Consider the following 17,804-nt stretch of genomic DNA (forward strand, 5'->3'; position numbering starts at 1 on the left):
GTCTCTTCCAACCAGGCTGATTCTATATTAAATATTAAATACTGTAGACCTCTTTTTCTTCAGTATGAACAACTGACAGCCAAGATGGCATCAACCAAAGGGAGAAGAGACTGGAATTTAGAATGGAATGGCTGTTTCGAAACCCCTAGGAGAACAGCAATGTCCAGGGTACAAAGGTCAGATTTCCCAAGATATTAAGGCATTGATGTTGGTTTGGCATAATATTAAATTCAAATCACAATTAGTGTTACACTTCTGCACTATTTTTTTCCTAGCATTCTTTCCAGCAGTTATGTTGAAATAAAACCCCAAAAACCTGCACTCTTTAGCCTCTAAAATTATACCTTCCTAAAAGAGGAATTCCCTTTCGTCCTAGTGGTTGTAACTGGTTGGGAAAACAAGAAAAACCTCCCACACAAATAATGTCATGGCTCAAGGCAAGGGTTGAAGAGAGAGAGCACGTAGAGTTTCATGATGTTAAGCAAGACACAGGAGCTGGCAAAACCACAGAACAACAACTGACAGAAAGAACCAAGTTCCCCCACAACTGCCAAAGCAGTAAGACTTCAAGATAACTGTGAAAAATCAGCAGTGAAAGGAAAAGTGAAGGAAGAAGGTACAAAAAGCCTACTAAAAGCAGTTTCTTTGTGAGGCAGGCAAGATCAGCAGCAGCATGTCACCCTGTACCTGAAATGGTGGTGATCCATTCCTTCAGCAACGTCTTGACGTCGTTGAACTCGACAGCTCCAGCCAGGTTGGGTGCCTGGGGCCTGAACAAACCTGTCTGCTGCTCAGTCTGCAGGGCTGAGGGGCCTGAGGAGTCCGAAGTGGATGGAACTGCTTCTGGCTGCTCCAGACATAAAAGTTGATAATGCTCAGTCTGACAAATATGGCAACACCATATATATACAAACAGAGAGAAGTGTTTAGCAAAGGAAAGCAGCTGCACTTGTGAGCATGAACTGAGTCTAAAGAAACAGACAGAGCTTTACTGAGAGCTGTTACTGTTCAAAGTACCTGAGCAGCTGTCCCTTCTTGTTTCAAAAAGCCATCTATCAGCTTCTGTGGGCTTCCAGATGCAGCTGGCAGGATTTTTGCAGGGCTGCCAATCAGTTTGTTTTTCAAAGGACTCTGAATCTTTTTTGCAGGACTGACTGGATTTTTTTTCCGTATCTTTTTCTTATTTTTCATGGTTGTAGGCTTCAGGTGTAGGAAAGGGTTTTTTGACACTGAAAAGCACAGGAATAGTCAGTAGTTGATACATTTCAAAATGTAATACTTCTCCACTGAAAGGGGGACTCTCTACCTTCCACAAAAACCTGATGATCACTGGGAGAACATCTTGAACACTGACATGCCATTCCAGATATGGGTAATGCTGGACCACTGGGAGAACATCCTGAACACTCACATGCCATTCCAGATATGGGTAATGCTGTAAGTATTTGGGAAGTACTGCTAGCCAGTAGTGTCCTCAGAGGATACTCAGCTATTCATAAGCCTTTTAATTAAGGCTTATGAACAGTTGAGTGTTTTAACTCAGCTATTTTAACAGTTGAGTGTCTTAACTGAGCATTTCAATACATGAATATGAGCAGCTGGTGAAACCTGAGGCCTACTGGAAAAAATGCCTCAGTCCCACCCAGATCCCCACTAAGGCATCCCAGCAGTGCTTAGCAGCAAAACCAGCACTGGGGAGTCTCCTGCAATGCTTTTATCAGAGTTTAGGAAGGGAATTGCCCTCACTTCATCATGCTAACACATCTGCCTTTGTCCACTATCTGTGACATCAAGGTGTGATTACAGTAACACAGTATTTAACTGGCAATGAGCCCAATGACACTGCCAACCTGTTCTACAAGAAAACACATTCACACAGGGAATAAATCTTACACCTTACTGATCATCAAAAGGAGACCTGGATAATAAGCTCAGAGTAATCTCATCTGACCATCAGACATATAGTGAGGTGTAGCCTCTCTCTAGTTGGCCAAACCCAACACCAGTGCTACAGGTACCAAGAGAACACAGTAGCTAAGTCAGGTACTGAAGATGCAATACTTGAAATCACAAGACATGTCAAGTTCAGATTCCACTCCACAAACATATGGACATGGGTAAGTTTAGTGCCACAGTCCCCATGAGCTGAGTTAATTACCCATCTGAGTAAAGCTAAGCATCTGCTTGCAAGCTGAGGCCACAGCTGGTTCTAACTGACTGTCAAAAATAAATACAGAAACTCAACTGAACACAACATCTTCACGGCAGCTTTAGCCAGACTTCCCAGTCTTATTTAGGGCTGTGTAACTGTTTGGATACTGAACAACTCCCCCACCAAACTACTGCACAGTTACACTCTCACCCAAAGTGTTTGCAGGTTGTTGCTCTGACTGCTTCTGCCGTTGATCATAGGCATCTCTCAGCTCTGCTTGCAGCTCAGCAGGTAGTGCAGCAAAAACCTCAGGGTCCACCTAACAGCAACAAAAGAGCAGTTAGTGATTTCAGCAGAGAGCAGCACTGTTTGCTTCCCCCAGCTCACTCATCCCAGAGAGCTATTTACATTTAGTGCCAAGCAAAAATAAACGAGATATAACTGAAACACTGTAAAACACTTGGTATATTCTCTTCGCATATTTCAGCTTGTAAAAACAACCAAATTTTCCACTGAATATTGCTCTACATTAATTATTTAATAAACTGACTCTTAGGGGCCTACCACAAAAACCATCTTTACTCTCCTACTGATACACAGCTCTATTAACAGCACAGTCAGGCCTGACTCAGGAACTCCCTTCCAGCTCCAAAACTCAGACACTCTGACAGTCAGACTTGTGTTCCTCCTTTTCCTTGGATATTTCTATTTCCTGGAAGCTGCTACACAACTCACACAAAACACTCTTGGAAACAGCATCACTTCTTTAAGCACAGGAAAAGCCAAGTCCAGTGATGTTGTACTTTCAACTAACCCCAGGGTTTAATTTCTTCTTCCCACAGTTGTCCCCCCTTGTCTGACTGATAAAAACACAGTCAGTCCCTTGCAACCATCCCAGGGACTTGAATTCTAGACAGGAAATCATTTGTTGCCAATTACCAGACACACTCATATGGACAAAATAAAATTTCTTGTGTCAGTTCTCTCTCCTCACTGTGTCTGAAGTAGAAAAATCAGTGACAGACTAGTCTTGTAGTTGGAATTTCCCATTATTATTGGACAGTGTTTTCAGCTCGCAATCCTCAAAATCTAGTTCAGAAAAACCCAAACCTATCATTTAGATGATGAAATCTGCCAGTGGCAGAGTGAGTGCCCTTCACTGCACTGGCAAAATTCAGAGATGGGCACAAACCCCCCCCAAATTACTCAAAAGTACAATTACTATTCTAAAGGCACAATACAATTTCTGTAATTATCTGAGATACTCTACTTGTTATAGGTCAGTTTGCATTGTCCTAAAATTCACCTCCTTTTCCACAGCTCTGTGCTGTTTTAACCCAAAGGATGCTCTGACTGTGCCACTCACATGTGATGTCTGAATCACACAGATCACAAACACCAATGTGCTCCCACAGGTTAAAACTCACCAACTTTGCACAACATTTGTTTCCATTTTTAGAACTGCCAACACCATTTTATTTTTTTCCACACGAACATGCACTAATTAAAGGAGGAAATGGGAACAACTCTGACCCCAATTACCACATACACTGTGCAGAACAAAGCACCACAGTGGGATGCAGCCAATTAAGTCCAGAGGTATAAGTTATTTTTTAGATGTAAATTTTATTGACTAAAACTGGTTTTAAAAGGTTAGTGTGCTCTGGTGAAGCCATGAGAGTCAAGAGTTTGGAAAACTCTGAATTAACACTGGGTTTGTGCACATCATTAATCCATGGAGAAATATTCCAGGACAGGGAACTGGATGTGAGTCTGCTGTTCCCCTATCATTGCCCTCTCAGATTGCAACATGCAAAACTTCAGTCAGAAGAGCCATCAATCAAGTTCATATCAATTCTACACTAATTAATTGGAGCTTGGGGTAACTTACAGACAGAATGTCACAGAATGAGGCTGGAAAAGACCTCCAAGATCGAGTCCAACCCTACTGTGGTCATGAGCCCATGGCACTAAGTGCCACATCCAGTCTCAGCTCTGTCTCAGTTATGTCCTAACCTAACTTCCACACACCTGTACCACATCCACATATATCCAGGAGAGCTCTGCTTTAGAAATCCAGGTATCACCTTAGCACACAGAGCCATCAGCACTTGTGATGTGCTGTATAAGCATCTGAGATCTTTACTCTCTGCAGCCTGTGCTTCCACAGGATTCAGCTGCTATTCCAAATTTTAAGATCACTTCAGCAGCTGATGGAAACAAAAGCTACCTATCTGGATTCTTGTAACAGGAGAACCCTACCCAGAAAAGCACATTTTCCATATGCTTACTAATGAATAAATCACTATCAGCCAATTAACTTGGCACCTGGTCATAAAAACACAACACAGCTCAGACAAAAGGAATGAAGGGCTGAAAAACAAACCTAATTAAGCTATAAAAAGATGGCAGAGCATCATTTCCATCTGCTGAGCTGATGTAGCTAAAGTACTCAATTTGGGGTGCTTGGCAATATTTCTATACCTGCAACCTATTACTACTTAGTTCACTGCATCATCTGCAAGAAAGTAATTCTAAATTTTGTGTGCAACCATAGAACAGACCTTAACAAAACAAAGAAGTGTCAAACTGTATTTAGACAAAGATGCTGAAGTTCATGTTTGATTTTAACACAGAAAAGTTCTCCTGTATTAATGAACTGGGGTTTGCATATTTTTTCCCCCAAGCCTAAAGGGAAGCTCTTCAACCACATGACTCCAGGTATGAAACCTAGCTCAGAAAAGAAAAATTGTAAATCTCAGCTCTTTTTGCCAATAAAGAGCTGAATGGCTTTCAGGAAAAAACCTGGAGTACAAGACTGAGACATTCTAAACTAGACAGTAGGGATATCCCTGACAAATAAATAGGATGCAGTGAATTCTTCTTGAACTACATCTTCAAACAAAAAGGCTGCTCTGCTAAGCATCATTTTGGAACAAGTAACAGAGTGACAAAATGCACTAGGAGACAGACAGGAAAACCAGTGTATTTGAGTGTGTAAACTAGGCATTTCTAAGAAAACTTCAAAAGTAATGCTGGTATAAAAAAACCCCAATAATTCTCCACTACCTAATCAACAGACAGAGAAAGCATAAACACAAGCTAAAAGAATTGTTAGAGAAAGCCAAATGAAGCTCCAATTTACTGGTCAAACAAGCAGGGAGGGGTGTGCTTTATAGCACAGCATAATTTAACACCCAAGTCCAAGGTAAACTCCTGCTCATGGACAGATGTAACCACATGAGTTAAACCAGCTGGGGGATGGAGAGCTCACTAATCCACACAGGAAAACCAACTCTGCAGTTCAGGAGTGAAAACTGGCACAACTGTTTCTGAAACAATGAACTTGAATCGAGGTGAGGAGATTTTAGTAGTAGAAGAGACTACACATCTAAGTAACACTTATGCATGAGTGAAAAGAGGGCAGGAATTTCTACCTGATTTTCTCTGGATTCTCTCAGCTAAGCAGCCTCAGAGACAGCAATAAATCTCTCTAAATGTGACCAGGTGCTATCACTTCATTTGAGAACAGCAATGGAGCAATGACACAACGAACAGAAATACAAGTACTGCTCTCTTTAAATGACACATGTACAAGATATTGTACCTCTGGGTAACCAAACCTTCCTTTTTTTCTTTTTTTTAAGGATTATAAAAAATTTTTACACTCCATTTGTTCAGCACCACCTTGGACTGAAGAGTGGAATAACAGCAGAAGCATCCTAACTGTTACCTGCTCCCCCTTCAGCTCCCTATTTTGACAAACAACTTTGCACTTTTCTCATCCTGGACACTATCTATGAGCCCACTGAAAAACTATGGGGACATGCACCATCTGTAGCCATGCCTGCCTTTCTCCCAGGAATGTGATACAAACAAACCACATCTACAGGAGCTAGCAGAGGCTGCCTTTACACCATCAAAACATACACTTAAACAGAGTGAGCCTCCTGTGAGTAGCTAAGCAGATTTTAGCACTGCTTCAGACTCCTGGTGCAGTGTAACTCAGCTGCAATGCAGAAAACAGGCTATTTACACACTGGATTGCAAAGCAAAGCATAAATGAGCAGGCTCTACATTAAACAGCAAAAAACACAGGCATGATGGCTTGAAATCTCCAAGAAATAATGTCATACTATGTTTGTGAGACATAAAGTAACACTTATTTGAAAGCAGACAGATTATTAAAGGACCATAAATAATTCTGGGCAGGCCCAGGTTCTAGTTAATGTTATCTCAGAGGTGAAAAGCTGATGCTTCTGGACACTGTGCAAACATCCTACCTGTGAGAAAGCTGGCAAGGCTATCACATTGATTCCCATATTGGTGTTTGGTTCTTGGAGCTCTGGTATTTGTAAGAGCACAGTTCCCACTGGCTGTGACAGAAGTGCAGTGTTACATCCATTTATTGGCTCTTTTTTGCTCTCCCCACAGCTCTCTCCTTGCTGAATGGTGCACACTTGCTCCACTTGCTCTCGGAGATCAGGTGGCAAAGCTTCCAGCACAGACTTATCTAGCTACAAATACACAAAAGCTTTGAGATTTTTCTGAGCAAGAGGAAACAGTTGTTTTAGTCAAAAATCAGTTGCACAGTTCCTAAATTTTACAAAACCCTAGGTTTGAATCTGTATGCAAACATACTTAGGGCCCTGACAGTTACACTCTGCATCAGCAAAACACCATCTCAGACTGAGTTCAGTCAGTGTGAATGCTCAGTTTTCTCTCCTCAAGGTTCAGTCTTCTCACCACACATCAGAGAAATGTTTTCCTCCACAGCTACCTAGTAATAAGGAAACCCAAATTCTGAGTTCAAGTTACACATGTTGATACCAATACTAAACTAGTGTCTGCGAGAGAGCTGTAAGCAATTAATTTCCTTCTTTATACAGTTCTAAGGTATGTGTTACTAATTTAATGTTATTATGCATGTTTACATAATGTCAGAGACTTGCCATAGATTTTGGTAATGAAATAAGCTTTTACTTACTATCACTTATTGACTTGAAACAACTGCTATGACCCCTCAGTGCCCAAAGCTGCTGTTCTACAATGAGAGCTGCATGAGTGGCAGAATGGATATAACCAACAGGCCATGCACAACATCATCTTCTCACAAGGCAAGTTTCAGTAGAACTATACAGATAAATGCCAGTGTTTGCCTCTAAGTTCCATCTTCTCACAAGGCAAGTTTCAGTGGAACTATACATATAAATGCCAGTGTTTGCCTCTAAGTTCTGCTAAATAAGACTCTGCAGCAGTGTTAGAATACTTTATCTTTTACCTTTAGGAAGAAAATTTCAAGTTTATGACCAGATCCTGGATTTAAACTGAATACTTTATCTTTTACCTTTAAGAAGAAAATTTCGAGTTTATGACCAGATCCTGGATTTAAACACAAGCACCACAGGTATCTATGAAAATCTACTTGACTTATAGTAACTGGGAGGTTTTGATGAAAGCTGTCTGTACTGCTAATCACTACAGTTACTCTTTCACATTCTGTGTGTGTTCACTCATCCCAAATTTCCTGCATATATAACTCTATAAGCATTTTCTGGGAATCCCAGGTGTAAAATATCTTACTTGCTGCTTTCCCAGCACACAGTACACAAACAGCAGTGTGGTATTAACTCTCATCACCCCTTCCCTGCACTGAATTTTGTATTGTACTCCATAGCATAGTATGGTTAAAAGCAGAAGTAAAGACAGTTACTAGCCCATGGCACTAAGTGCCCCATCCAGTCTCAGCTTGAAAACCTCCAGGGATGGGGAATCCACCACCTCCCTGGGCAGCACATTCCAATGCCTGAGCACTCTCTCTGGAAAAAATCTCTTCCTAATAGCCAACCTAACCCTCCCCTGGCAGAGCTTGAGTCTGTGCCCTCTTGTCCTGCTGCTGGTTGCCTGGGAGAAGAGACCAACCCCCACCTGACTCCAACCTCCTGTCAGGGAGTTGCAGAGGGGGAGAAGGTCTCCCCTGAGCCTCCTCTTCTCCAGGCTGAACACCCCCAGCTCCCTCAGCCTCTCCTCATGGCACTTGTGCTCCAGTCCCCATAAAGAGGGATGGTAAAAATGTAAAAGTGCTGTCTTCATGAAAAATGCCATAAATTACTTGCCAGAATTCTTCTTCAGCCAAACCACTCATCAGTGATTAAGTTTATCACAAATACTATTAACAGCTGACCTAAGAAAATGGAATTTACAAATCTGCATCATAATCATATAAACATTGGGCTTTAAATACATAATGTGTTTAATTTCTCTGATGGAAGTTTTCCTAACATTTACTGTGTGTTTTTCATAGAATCACAGACCCACCAAGGTTGGAGGAGACCTCTAAGATCATCAAGTCTAACCCTTAACCTGTCACTGCTGGAACCCCTAAAACCTAAACCAGATCCTCCAGCACCAGATCCAGTCACCTCTTGAACTCTTCCAGTGATGGTGACTTCACCACCTCCCTGGGCAATATCCCAGTGCGAGGGAAAACATTTCTCCTGACATCTGATCTGAACCTCAATAATCTCTTCATTAGGTTCTGGGCATTGTGAAAGGTGAAACATAGTGTTTTTTACCATGTCATCCTCAGCATCATTTCCATTCCTGTTCCACTGCAATCCTTTGACAGGTGATGGGAAGTGAAAAAGATACTGAAAAGTTAAAGTTTCCATTCCTGTTCCATTGCAATCCTTTGACAGGTGATGAGAAGTGAAAAAGATACTGAAAAGTTAAACATCTTTTCTCCGAATAAATATAGTATTTTTTCAGTTAGCCTATAAATGACCACTATTAAAAATCCTTTTATTAAGGCAAAACAGTTTTACATCACTAACACTTTCTTACTGTGCACTGTACTCTAGCAGAACTCTCTTGATTGAAAAAAAGTCTCATTTTCACTCTATCAAAGACAGACAATGCTAAGTTACTATAATGCACTGCATATGTGTCACATTCTCAGGTTTTACCTGGGAAGGAGAGGGAACCTCAATACTGAGATTGAGCCTGGATTTGACACTGACAGGAGAATGCACACCATTGCATTTGACAGCAGACTCGGTGGTGTTGGCATTAGAACTGAGACCAGGTGTGAGGTGAGTACCACGAGGTGGAAGGAAAGTGCAAGTTCTTGAGTTAGAAGATATTTCAAGGTCCATAGCAGCCACAAATACTGTACACAGGGACACAAAATACAGAATGATCACTGAATAGTTAAAAACACTCTGAAGATTCAAGACCCAGTGAAGCTAATTTCCAGTATTATTTGCTAAAGAGCTTACACAATATATAACATAATTGTAACACCTTCTATTTCAAAAGTATCCTCTGTTACTGGTAACTCAAGGATTGGAATAATCCTACACAGAGTTTTATTAGCAGCATTTTCATTTGCAGCAGCAAAACCAACTCTCAAAAAGTTTCTGTTAAATAATTTACACTGGTATAATACTGAGTAAGTATTTCAAAAGGTCATCTATGTTGGGGCTCTTCAGAACTGATCACAAAGCTTACTGACCTTCCTTGTGCTCCTCTTCTGAGTTCTTTTTTGCTTTCTGAACATGAAAAAGGTCAATAACTGAATGTGATCCACCAGGTAAATGTCCAGACTGAACTGCTGAGTGTGCTGAAGTGGTTTTACTGATGGGAACTAACTGCTGTACCTGGATTCCAACCTAAATCCAAAACATTAATACATTTGTTTAATGAAGTTTCAAATAAAAAAAAATAACTCTGTAATTATTTCATAACAGCACTGCCTTCTCTGGAATTGGCTGCCTGTTTTGGGTGGGGGAGAGAACAATACAAGTATGTTGAAATACACATAGATGGCCACTAAAAACTACCAAACAAATCCCAGGATTATCCAGCACAATCCAATAGCTAAGAAATTACAGAGAGAATTCCATCTTAACTTCTCTGATACAGAAAAGTCAACAGGATCATAAACAATGTATATATTATGTATATATTAACAAGTATAGAAGTACTGACCAGGAAGTGCCTAATGTCAAATGTGGCTGCCCATACAAGAAAGCAAAGCTTTTCCCCAAGAACAATCTACATTAAATCCATCCCTTCAGTCTACAAATGAGAAAAATAATAGTGTTTCACTTCTAGACACGGTTTTCACAAAGTCTCAGTGGGTGGCAGTACTTGGGTGCAAGCAGTTTTCATTAGATGAGGTGTTCCTCATTTCTCCTGTGCCAAACAATTTTCCCTTGCGGGGTTTTTTGCCTTCTAGCACAAGAGTTTAAGTGTTATGTGAAGTCTGTGGGACAAGTGAGTGCATTTATCTGCCTAAGTGTGGGCAAACAGGTAAGAGTATAAGTTCAGGATCCTTTCTAGATATCAACACAAAAAGGACACTTTAAAGCATGACTCACCTCATGTATAAACAAAGGTTAAAGGGACTAACTCCCACACAGACATTGGGAGTGTCTGAAATCAGCTGAAAGGACAAACACTGAGGAACCCTGGATGGATGTACACTTGATTATATAAGCTAGAACTGAATGGTCCCTCCAGAACTCAGAGCCACCTAGTCAGAAGCAGTACATTGTTTTGCAAAACAACATGTCCATCCCCATGTCTAGGGGATGCTAATTTTAAATTAGAACACTATTAAAACAAGTGCTAAAGAAATCACAGGAAATAGAATGATGAAAGAAGTCAGCAAAGGAGACAGACAAGAAACCAGAGAAAGACAGGGATAGGATGACAAGTATTTCCTCAACTCCAACCCAGGGAGACAACTCTGCAAGGCAACATTGTGAATCAAAGCCCTACTTCTATCTCCAGATAAGCAATAAATGCAGGTTTGCTGTAGAAACCCTCTGTGCTCCACTGTAACAAATGGCTGGTGCCAAAATAAGCTTTTCATGTGTTCACACTGACATGACAAAATCACTGAGATGAAGAAAGAGCGTTCTAAAACAAACCATGAATCCAAAGAGCCAGCAAAGCACCTCCAAACCAAGGCCAGACCATGGGCTGGTTAACCTCTTGCTCTAAGACTTGCAGTCTAGAAAAACACCTCCTCTGATCTGTACCTCTGACTGGCATTACAAACAGTATTTATATTAGTTACTTAACTAATAGCTGTGCAAAAGTTGTCAGAAAATTCTATGGCAAAATACAGCTTGCACATGTAAGTAGAACTATACAAGACACAGACTAGCTTTATAACCTCAGGCTGGTTCAAGCTGTGGGTTATTTCACACCACAATAAAATTTTAGAGTTTTTAAACTAAAGGCTCTGTAATCATGTTTTTCAAAGGTAAATATACAAACATAATATGACTGCATAACCTAATTTAGGTAAGCTTTGTATTATCTACACTTTTGTCTAAGTTTGGTTATCATCCATCCCAGGAAACTGAAAATTTCCAGAAGACAACAAAGAAGGTTGATAAAGAGGATAAATTTCAGTTTTCCCATTGACTCACCCCTCGCATATCTGATATGTTCAGTTTCATTGTGTGAAACATGTTCAGAGTCTCCTTCCCAATTACTTTTGCACTGTCTGTTGCATGGTCTAGAGTCACAGTTCTAAAAAGAATAAACAAGCATGGTTAAAAAGGAAACTGCTTCACAAATCCTAAAAAAAACAACAATTCTGCAAGGACCTCAGAGAAAGACAGAACATGATTTCTTAGCATACAGAAACTGAACACTTTTTTTGTTCTGTGGTTTCTTTTTAAAGGTAATTAAAACTAAGCATGATGTACAGAAAAAAATGCAGCTTACTTACTTACTAACTGCACATTCTCAGTGTGCAGTTCACACATTAAATTCAGAGCTTACTTACTTACTAACTGCACACTCTCAGTGTGCAGTTCACACATTAAATTGTCAAATGCAGTATGTATTTATATACATGCTACCTGTTGAAGCCAGAAAAAGAGTCTGACTTTAGAGTTTACACAGAAACACACTCATGCAGCACTATCCTTCACTCAGGATTGGTTCATACCTTGCTAAGTATTATTTCAGTTGTCAATTGTCAAATGTCGACAGCAAGAGCTTCAGAAGGAACTCAGAGGGAGAGACAACAGGCTGTCCATGAGTCAGTGTGTCCTTGTGGCTAAGAAGGCCAATGGAATCCTGGGATGCATTAAGAAGAGCATTGCCAGCAGGCCAAGGAGCTGCTCCTGCCTCTCTGCTCAGCCCTGGTGAGGCCACACCTGGAGGATTGTGTCCAGTTCTGGATCCTCAGGACCAGAGGGACATGGAGCTCCTGGAGCAGGTCCAGGGGAGGGTGACAAAGATGCTGAAGGGACTGGAGCACCTCAGTGATGAGGAAAGGCTGAGGGAGTTGAGCCTGCTCAGCCTCAAAAAGTGATGACTGAGAGGAACCTCATTAATGTATTCAAGTCCATGAATGGGAAGTGCCAAGATGATGGATCAGACTCTGCTCACTTGTGGAAACCAACAAACAAAAAGTAACAGCAAAAACTGATGCACAGGAAGTTCCACCTGAATACAAGGAGGAACTTCTTTCCTGTGCAGTCACTGAACACTGAACAGATTGCCCAGAGAGGTTGTGGATTCTCCCTCACTGGAGATATTCCAGACCCATCTGGACACAATCCTGAGCCATGTGCTCTAGGGTGGCCCTGCTGGAGTAGGGAGGTTGGAGCAGGTGACCCATTGTGGTCCCTTCTAACCTAACTGACTCTGTGATTACAAACAACAAAGAACTCAAATTAACAGGAACTAAGTATAAACAACATTCCAAATACTTACGCCGTGGGCACTTTTTTCATGGAGAAGCCTCACAAAATGACCTGGCTGTGAGTTTTACAAATTGCCACCTGAGAGTTTGGCAGGGCAGCAGTGCTTGGGAGCTCTGAGTTCTTTCTCTAATGGCCTATCACTTGGGACAGGTAAGAACAGAATTTCAAGTGGCTAATCAAATGTACTTGAGTGATGTAAAGTCTTCTCACTGAGGTAACTGAGGCAGTTGTAATTCTGATGGTGTGGGCACTGTGGACAAAAAGGAAGTTCCACCTTGGAGTTTTGACAGGGTCCCATCCTGACAACTTACTCAACACTTCGATGTTGTTGCTCTACTTTTCAATCTGTCAGAGACCACCAGGAACAGTCATCTCTTGAAAAGCCCAGTTCTGCCAACATGAAAAGGAAATACCTTCCTGCTCTGAATGATGTGAAGGTCTTCCTAAGACTTACATGTTAGTTAATAAAAAGGGGACCAGTATCACCATTAAGATGCAGCTATTCAAAATATTAAGGAGAAATCAGATGAATCTAAAGGTACACACCATTTCAGAAGAGTATTTTTAAAGGTCTTTACTGCACTCTCGTATTCTATACTTCATTTAAAAGATGCAGTAAAAATACAGCTTCTTAGAAGCTGAATTTGATTTTAAGTGTCTGTGAGACTGAATCCTTTGTAGGACTATGATTATCACTCTAGGGAATCTTGACCTGTAGGATGAGAAAGCACAGCAACTCATTCACCTGTGAAGGGAGGGGGCAAGAAATGGGTCATGAGCTATAGCTAGAGAAAATCTTAAACTGAAGAGAGAAACCAGTCCCTTTTATCTCCAGTAAATAATCCCAAACTGTTGGAACCTGCCTGTACACAGCCACACTTAAAGGAACATCACTCTGAGATTCTCATTCATTTGCTTGGATGCATCTTCTGGAGTTGACCCTGCTGCTGCTAAAAAGCCTTTCACCAGACTGAACAGAAATGCTGTAAGGAAGACAGGAATACAGCACCTGCATCATCAAACAGCACAACCTGGATGGACAAGGTCAGTAGCAAAGCCAGGAGCAGAGATGCCACCAAACAAGATCTTGCAATCTGAGCTGCTTTAGCTAGGTGTGAACAAAGCAGTATCCTTTGGTGCTCCCTCATCTTACTTTAATATTTCATGAGTTAGGGACGTTTCAGGGCACAGGAACATAAGCAGAAGGACCACAGAAATGGGATGCCAAGCACTGACTTGTTCATGAGAAAGCATGCTGGTTCTAGTTCCAATAAAGGAGGTATAAAGCTCTACTTCAACACACAATCAAGCCTAAAAATATGGTCTTAGGCTGTTCAGAGTAGATCTTCAGCTCAAAGAACTCAGGATAGTCAGAAGTATAGACTGACTGAGTTTCTTCTTGATACACCAATGCAAAAGGTGACAAGCTTCTGATAGTGAAATGTCAATTTTGTAGTTACAGGTTTTTTTACAGCTGAATTCTATGTAGCAAGACCACAAGTATGTGACAGGCTCTATGAATTCAAGTCCTTCTGTTGAACTCAAACCCACTGAAAGAACCTCACCACCTCTTCTGTTATCAGCAGCTCTGACTGACAATCCTTCAGTTCAAGAATAATTAATCTGTTACAACCACCTGAGACAGAGGGAAAAGTAGAAAAGACCAATCTTCAAGATGCTAAGTGCACCCTCTCACAAAAGCCAGGATCATCCCTTTTCTAAAGGAACAACTGCTGTGATACAAGGAACATGCCTGAAGAACATGTGTATTTAGAAGGTTCTGCAACAATCCTGAATGAAACAGCAAGTAACTACATGATGCTTCATTCCTGTGTTTTCAGCATGTAAGCTTAAAAATCATTTTCAGATCCAACTAGTATTTGGCCAACATCATTCATTTTAGCAAAAAACCCCAGGGAACAATCATAAATAAATAATGGGCAAGAGGAACAGCACTGCTTGTGGAAGCTGAAGGTCCCACTCCTGACTACCCAGGTGGAACAACTGGGCTATCCCATTGCCCCAGGGATGGGCAGACACTACAGGGAGATCTCAGGGAGATCAACAGTGCTACAGCCAGACTGAGTAGAAAGAGGCTCAGAACCATCCAATATGGATCCATTGATTAGGAACCACAAGAAAACAAAGGCACTTCTGATGAGGAACCTACAACTATACCAAAAAGAAAATGTAACTGCCAAGGTTAAAAGACACGAACAAGTTGCCTTCTTGAAGAGCTGAAAAACATGGGGCACAGTCTTGAACCTTGAGATTTTGAGATTCAGCTTTCTAAGCTCCAGTTTGGATCTTCACTGTCTTTTCTAGGACCAAAAACTTCTCTGCAGACTTATTGGTGAAACAACAGGAAAGACAAGATTGAACAGAAACTCATCTGTACTAAGCCAGACAACTGAGGTGTCTGTTGCCAGCTCCAACCTTCAGAATCCAACGTGGTCTCTCAGTCTTCTGCAGGAAGTCATTCTGCAAATACTGCCCTAGCCCCCATGTGCTCTAGACTTAGAGGACTACTGTACTATCAGACATCCTTCTTGACAAGGACAAAGCACAGTTTTCTTTGAGAACTGACTCCAGCTGTCACAGTCAGCATGTGACCAACCACCTATGAGTAACAGCAGAAAGCTGCTCAAGAAAAAGGAATGTACCCAACATTACACAGCTCAGGAAGAGAAAACTGTATGTATGAGCAGAACATTTCAACTTGCCTGGTCACTTGCAGAAATAAAAATGCCACGTGTGTCATAGTGCAGGATGTGAATGTGTCTTCTAAAAGCACTGCAAGAAAACCCCCAACTCCAATACTGAGCAAGATGCAGAAAGGTACACCAACAATATACATGTACATATGTATTACTGATGACTAAAAGACCACGTATGTATAACCCAACGCTTTGGATAATATTCTACTTCTGATTTTGGTGCAAGTTTGATACGTAGAGAAAGAGGTACCAAGCACTTTTGATATTTCTGTCCTGTCTTCCTGCAAATTTTGGTGCTCAACATCCTGCAGCAGTGTGCTCAAGCCTAGCAGTTACCTGGCAATGTTATCACAGATTCCATGACCTCCGTATTTTGCAGGCTCCACTGGTGCTCCAGCCTTTCTGACCATGATTTTAAGGGTCAATCGTTTACCCTTCATACCAGCAGCTTCCAGTCTACGCTGGATTTCTTCTGAGAGGCTCAGAAGGAAAGCTTCTGCTTCCTTAGGCTGAAAGGGAAAAACAACATGTTCAGAGAATTACTAGTTTTCAAATACTGAAGGCAAATCATTCAGGGTCAATACAATCCAGAGAGGAAAAAGCTCACCCACAGGCAATTGTCTTATTTAACTTCAAATGTTCTGTTCATGCTGTAGGTCAATGAAGTTAAGGAAGGTGGTGGATTCCTATCCTAATGCTGAAATAAGTAGGCAATACTAAGTCCTTTGGGAAATAAGTTTTTTAAACATGTATTTAGAGACCTCACCAAAAACTGCAAGTCTAGCTGTAAGCACAAACATAGAAGATGAAGAGCATAGGACTTATAAGGAAAATCTTTTTCACCAGGAGGAAAGACAAGCAGTGGAACATGTTGCTCAAAGAGGCTGTGCAGTCTTTGTTCTTGGAGGTTTCCAACAACAGACAGGATAAAGCCCTGAGCAGCAGGTCTGATTTCATAGCTTGCCCTGCTTTGAGCAGAAGTCTGGACTACACAACACCACGAGGCATCTCCAAACCTGTTTGGTTTTTTTCTGTAATTTCTGTAAATACTTCAGTTCTCAACAGAGCTGAGATGCTTTTTAAATACAATTTTGTCAACAACACTCTTCACACCTGACAATATCTATAAACAGCCTAATAAAAATGTACTGGAGCAGCTGGTGAAGGTTTCAGGCACCAAAATCTTTGAATAATCAGCATTTAAAAGAAAGAGAATGCTAGGTGCTGACAAACCTACTGCAGTTCTTTTTCTGCACCAGACCTGGATAAGGAAGGCAGAATAGCCAGATAATTTTGTGCAAGCTTCTTTTCAGTCCAATACTTTTGCAGTCTCTCCTCCCATTTTATTCTTTGGTTTCCTTCATTTTCCTCATTTCTATTTTGTGGCTAAGATGGTGCTCTAACAGATCAAAGTGTAAGTGAAAACAACCAGAACATGAGAAGATTCTTCTACAGCTGAAAGAAGTCACTGCAGAAAAGAAGTTTGACTTTACCTGTGTAAACCTTATTCCATAGTTGATTTCTGCTGAAACAGATTTTCTTTCTTTTTCTGTACGAACAGGTCGATCATCCAAACCACGACAGAATCTGTAGAGCATTTGTCCTGTTTTAGGACCAAATTCTTTCTGTAGTTTTGACATTGAAGCACACTGCAGATCTCCACAGGTTTTAATTCCCAAAGAAGCCAGCTTAGATTCCATCGTCCTGCCAACTCCTAAGAACAAAGCAATTGGTTCTGTTAACCCTATACAATTCAGAGCCAGGTAGGTTTGAACAAACAACATTCATCTTTTCAAACCTAAGCTAGGTCATGCTGAATTAGCAAATAAATACACATAGCACCATAAAACATGGTTTGAATGGAAACTTCTGCTGCCTTCCCCTGCATTTCTTCAATCTCTTTCATACATTCACCCTCAGTGTATACATCTCTATATCTATCTATGTATCTCTCTCTATATATCATACATGGATTCACACTCGGTAAATTTGCAGATGACACAAAGTTGGGTGGGAGTGTTGATTTGCCTGAGGGAAGGAAAGCTCTACAGAGAGACCTGGACTGACTTGATCAATGGGCTGAGGACAACTGCATGAAGTTTAATAAGGCTCAGTGCTGCTCCTGCACTTGGGACACAACAGCACTACAGGCTGGGGGAGGAGCGGTGAGAAAGCTGTTGGTCACAAAGGGATTTGGCAGTG

The 17,804-nt window shown here is 41.1% G+C and overlaps 1 protein-coding gene across 1 annotated transcript; it reads right to left on the bottom strand.

Annotated features, from left to right (window-relative positions):
• Positions 1 to 667: 667 nt before the first annotated feature.
• LOC103811082 (DNA repair protein REV1-like) lies at positions 668 to 17,316 on the bottom strand. Its single transcript, XM_009084029.1, has 9 exons — positions 17,096 to 17,316; positions 15,939 to 16,111; positions 11,596 to 11,698; positions 9,666 to 9,822; positions 9,118 to 9,320; positions 6,436 to 6,669; positions 2,363 to 2,471; positions 1,018 to 1,229; positions 668 to 847 (listed from the first exon to the last, which is right to left on the bottom strand). The coding sequence occupies exons 1-9, from the start codon at positions 17,300 to 17,302 to the stop codon at positions 677 to 679; spliced, it is 1,569 nt and encodes a 522-aa protein (XP_009082277.1). The 5' UTR covers positions 17,303 to 17,316; the 3' UTR covers positions 668 to 676.
• Positions 17,317 to 17,804: the final 488 nt, after the last annotated feature.

Source organism: Acanthisitta chloris, unplaced genomic scaffold (genome assembly GCF_000695815.1).
Source record: "Acanthisitta chloris isolate BGI_N310 unplaced genomic scaffold, ASM69581v1 scaffold16541, whole genome shotgun sequence".
NCBI lineage: Eukaryota > Metazoa > Chordata > Aves > Passeriformes > Acanthisittidae > Acanthisitta > Acanthisitta chloris.

Excerpts from the sequence above, each read along its gene's own strand:
- LOC103811082 (XM_009084029.1), bottom strand. The coding sequence starts at position 17,302 with ATGGAATCTAAGCTGGCTTCTTTGGGAATTAAAACCTGTGGAGATCTG. Across the intron at positions 11,699-15,938 it reads ATCTGTGATAACATTGCCAG|AACTGTGACTCTAGACCATG; the intron begins GTAACTGCTAGG and ends TATTCTTTTTAG. Across the intron at positions 2,472-6,435 it reads CCTTGCCAGCTTTCTCACAG|GTGGACCCTGAGGTTTTTGC; the intron begins GTAGGATGTTTG and ends TGTTGCTGTTAG.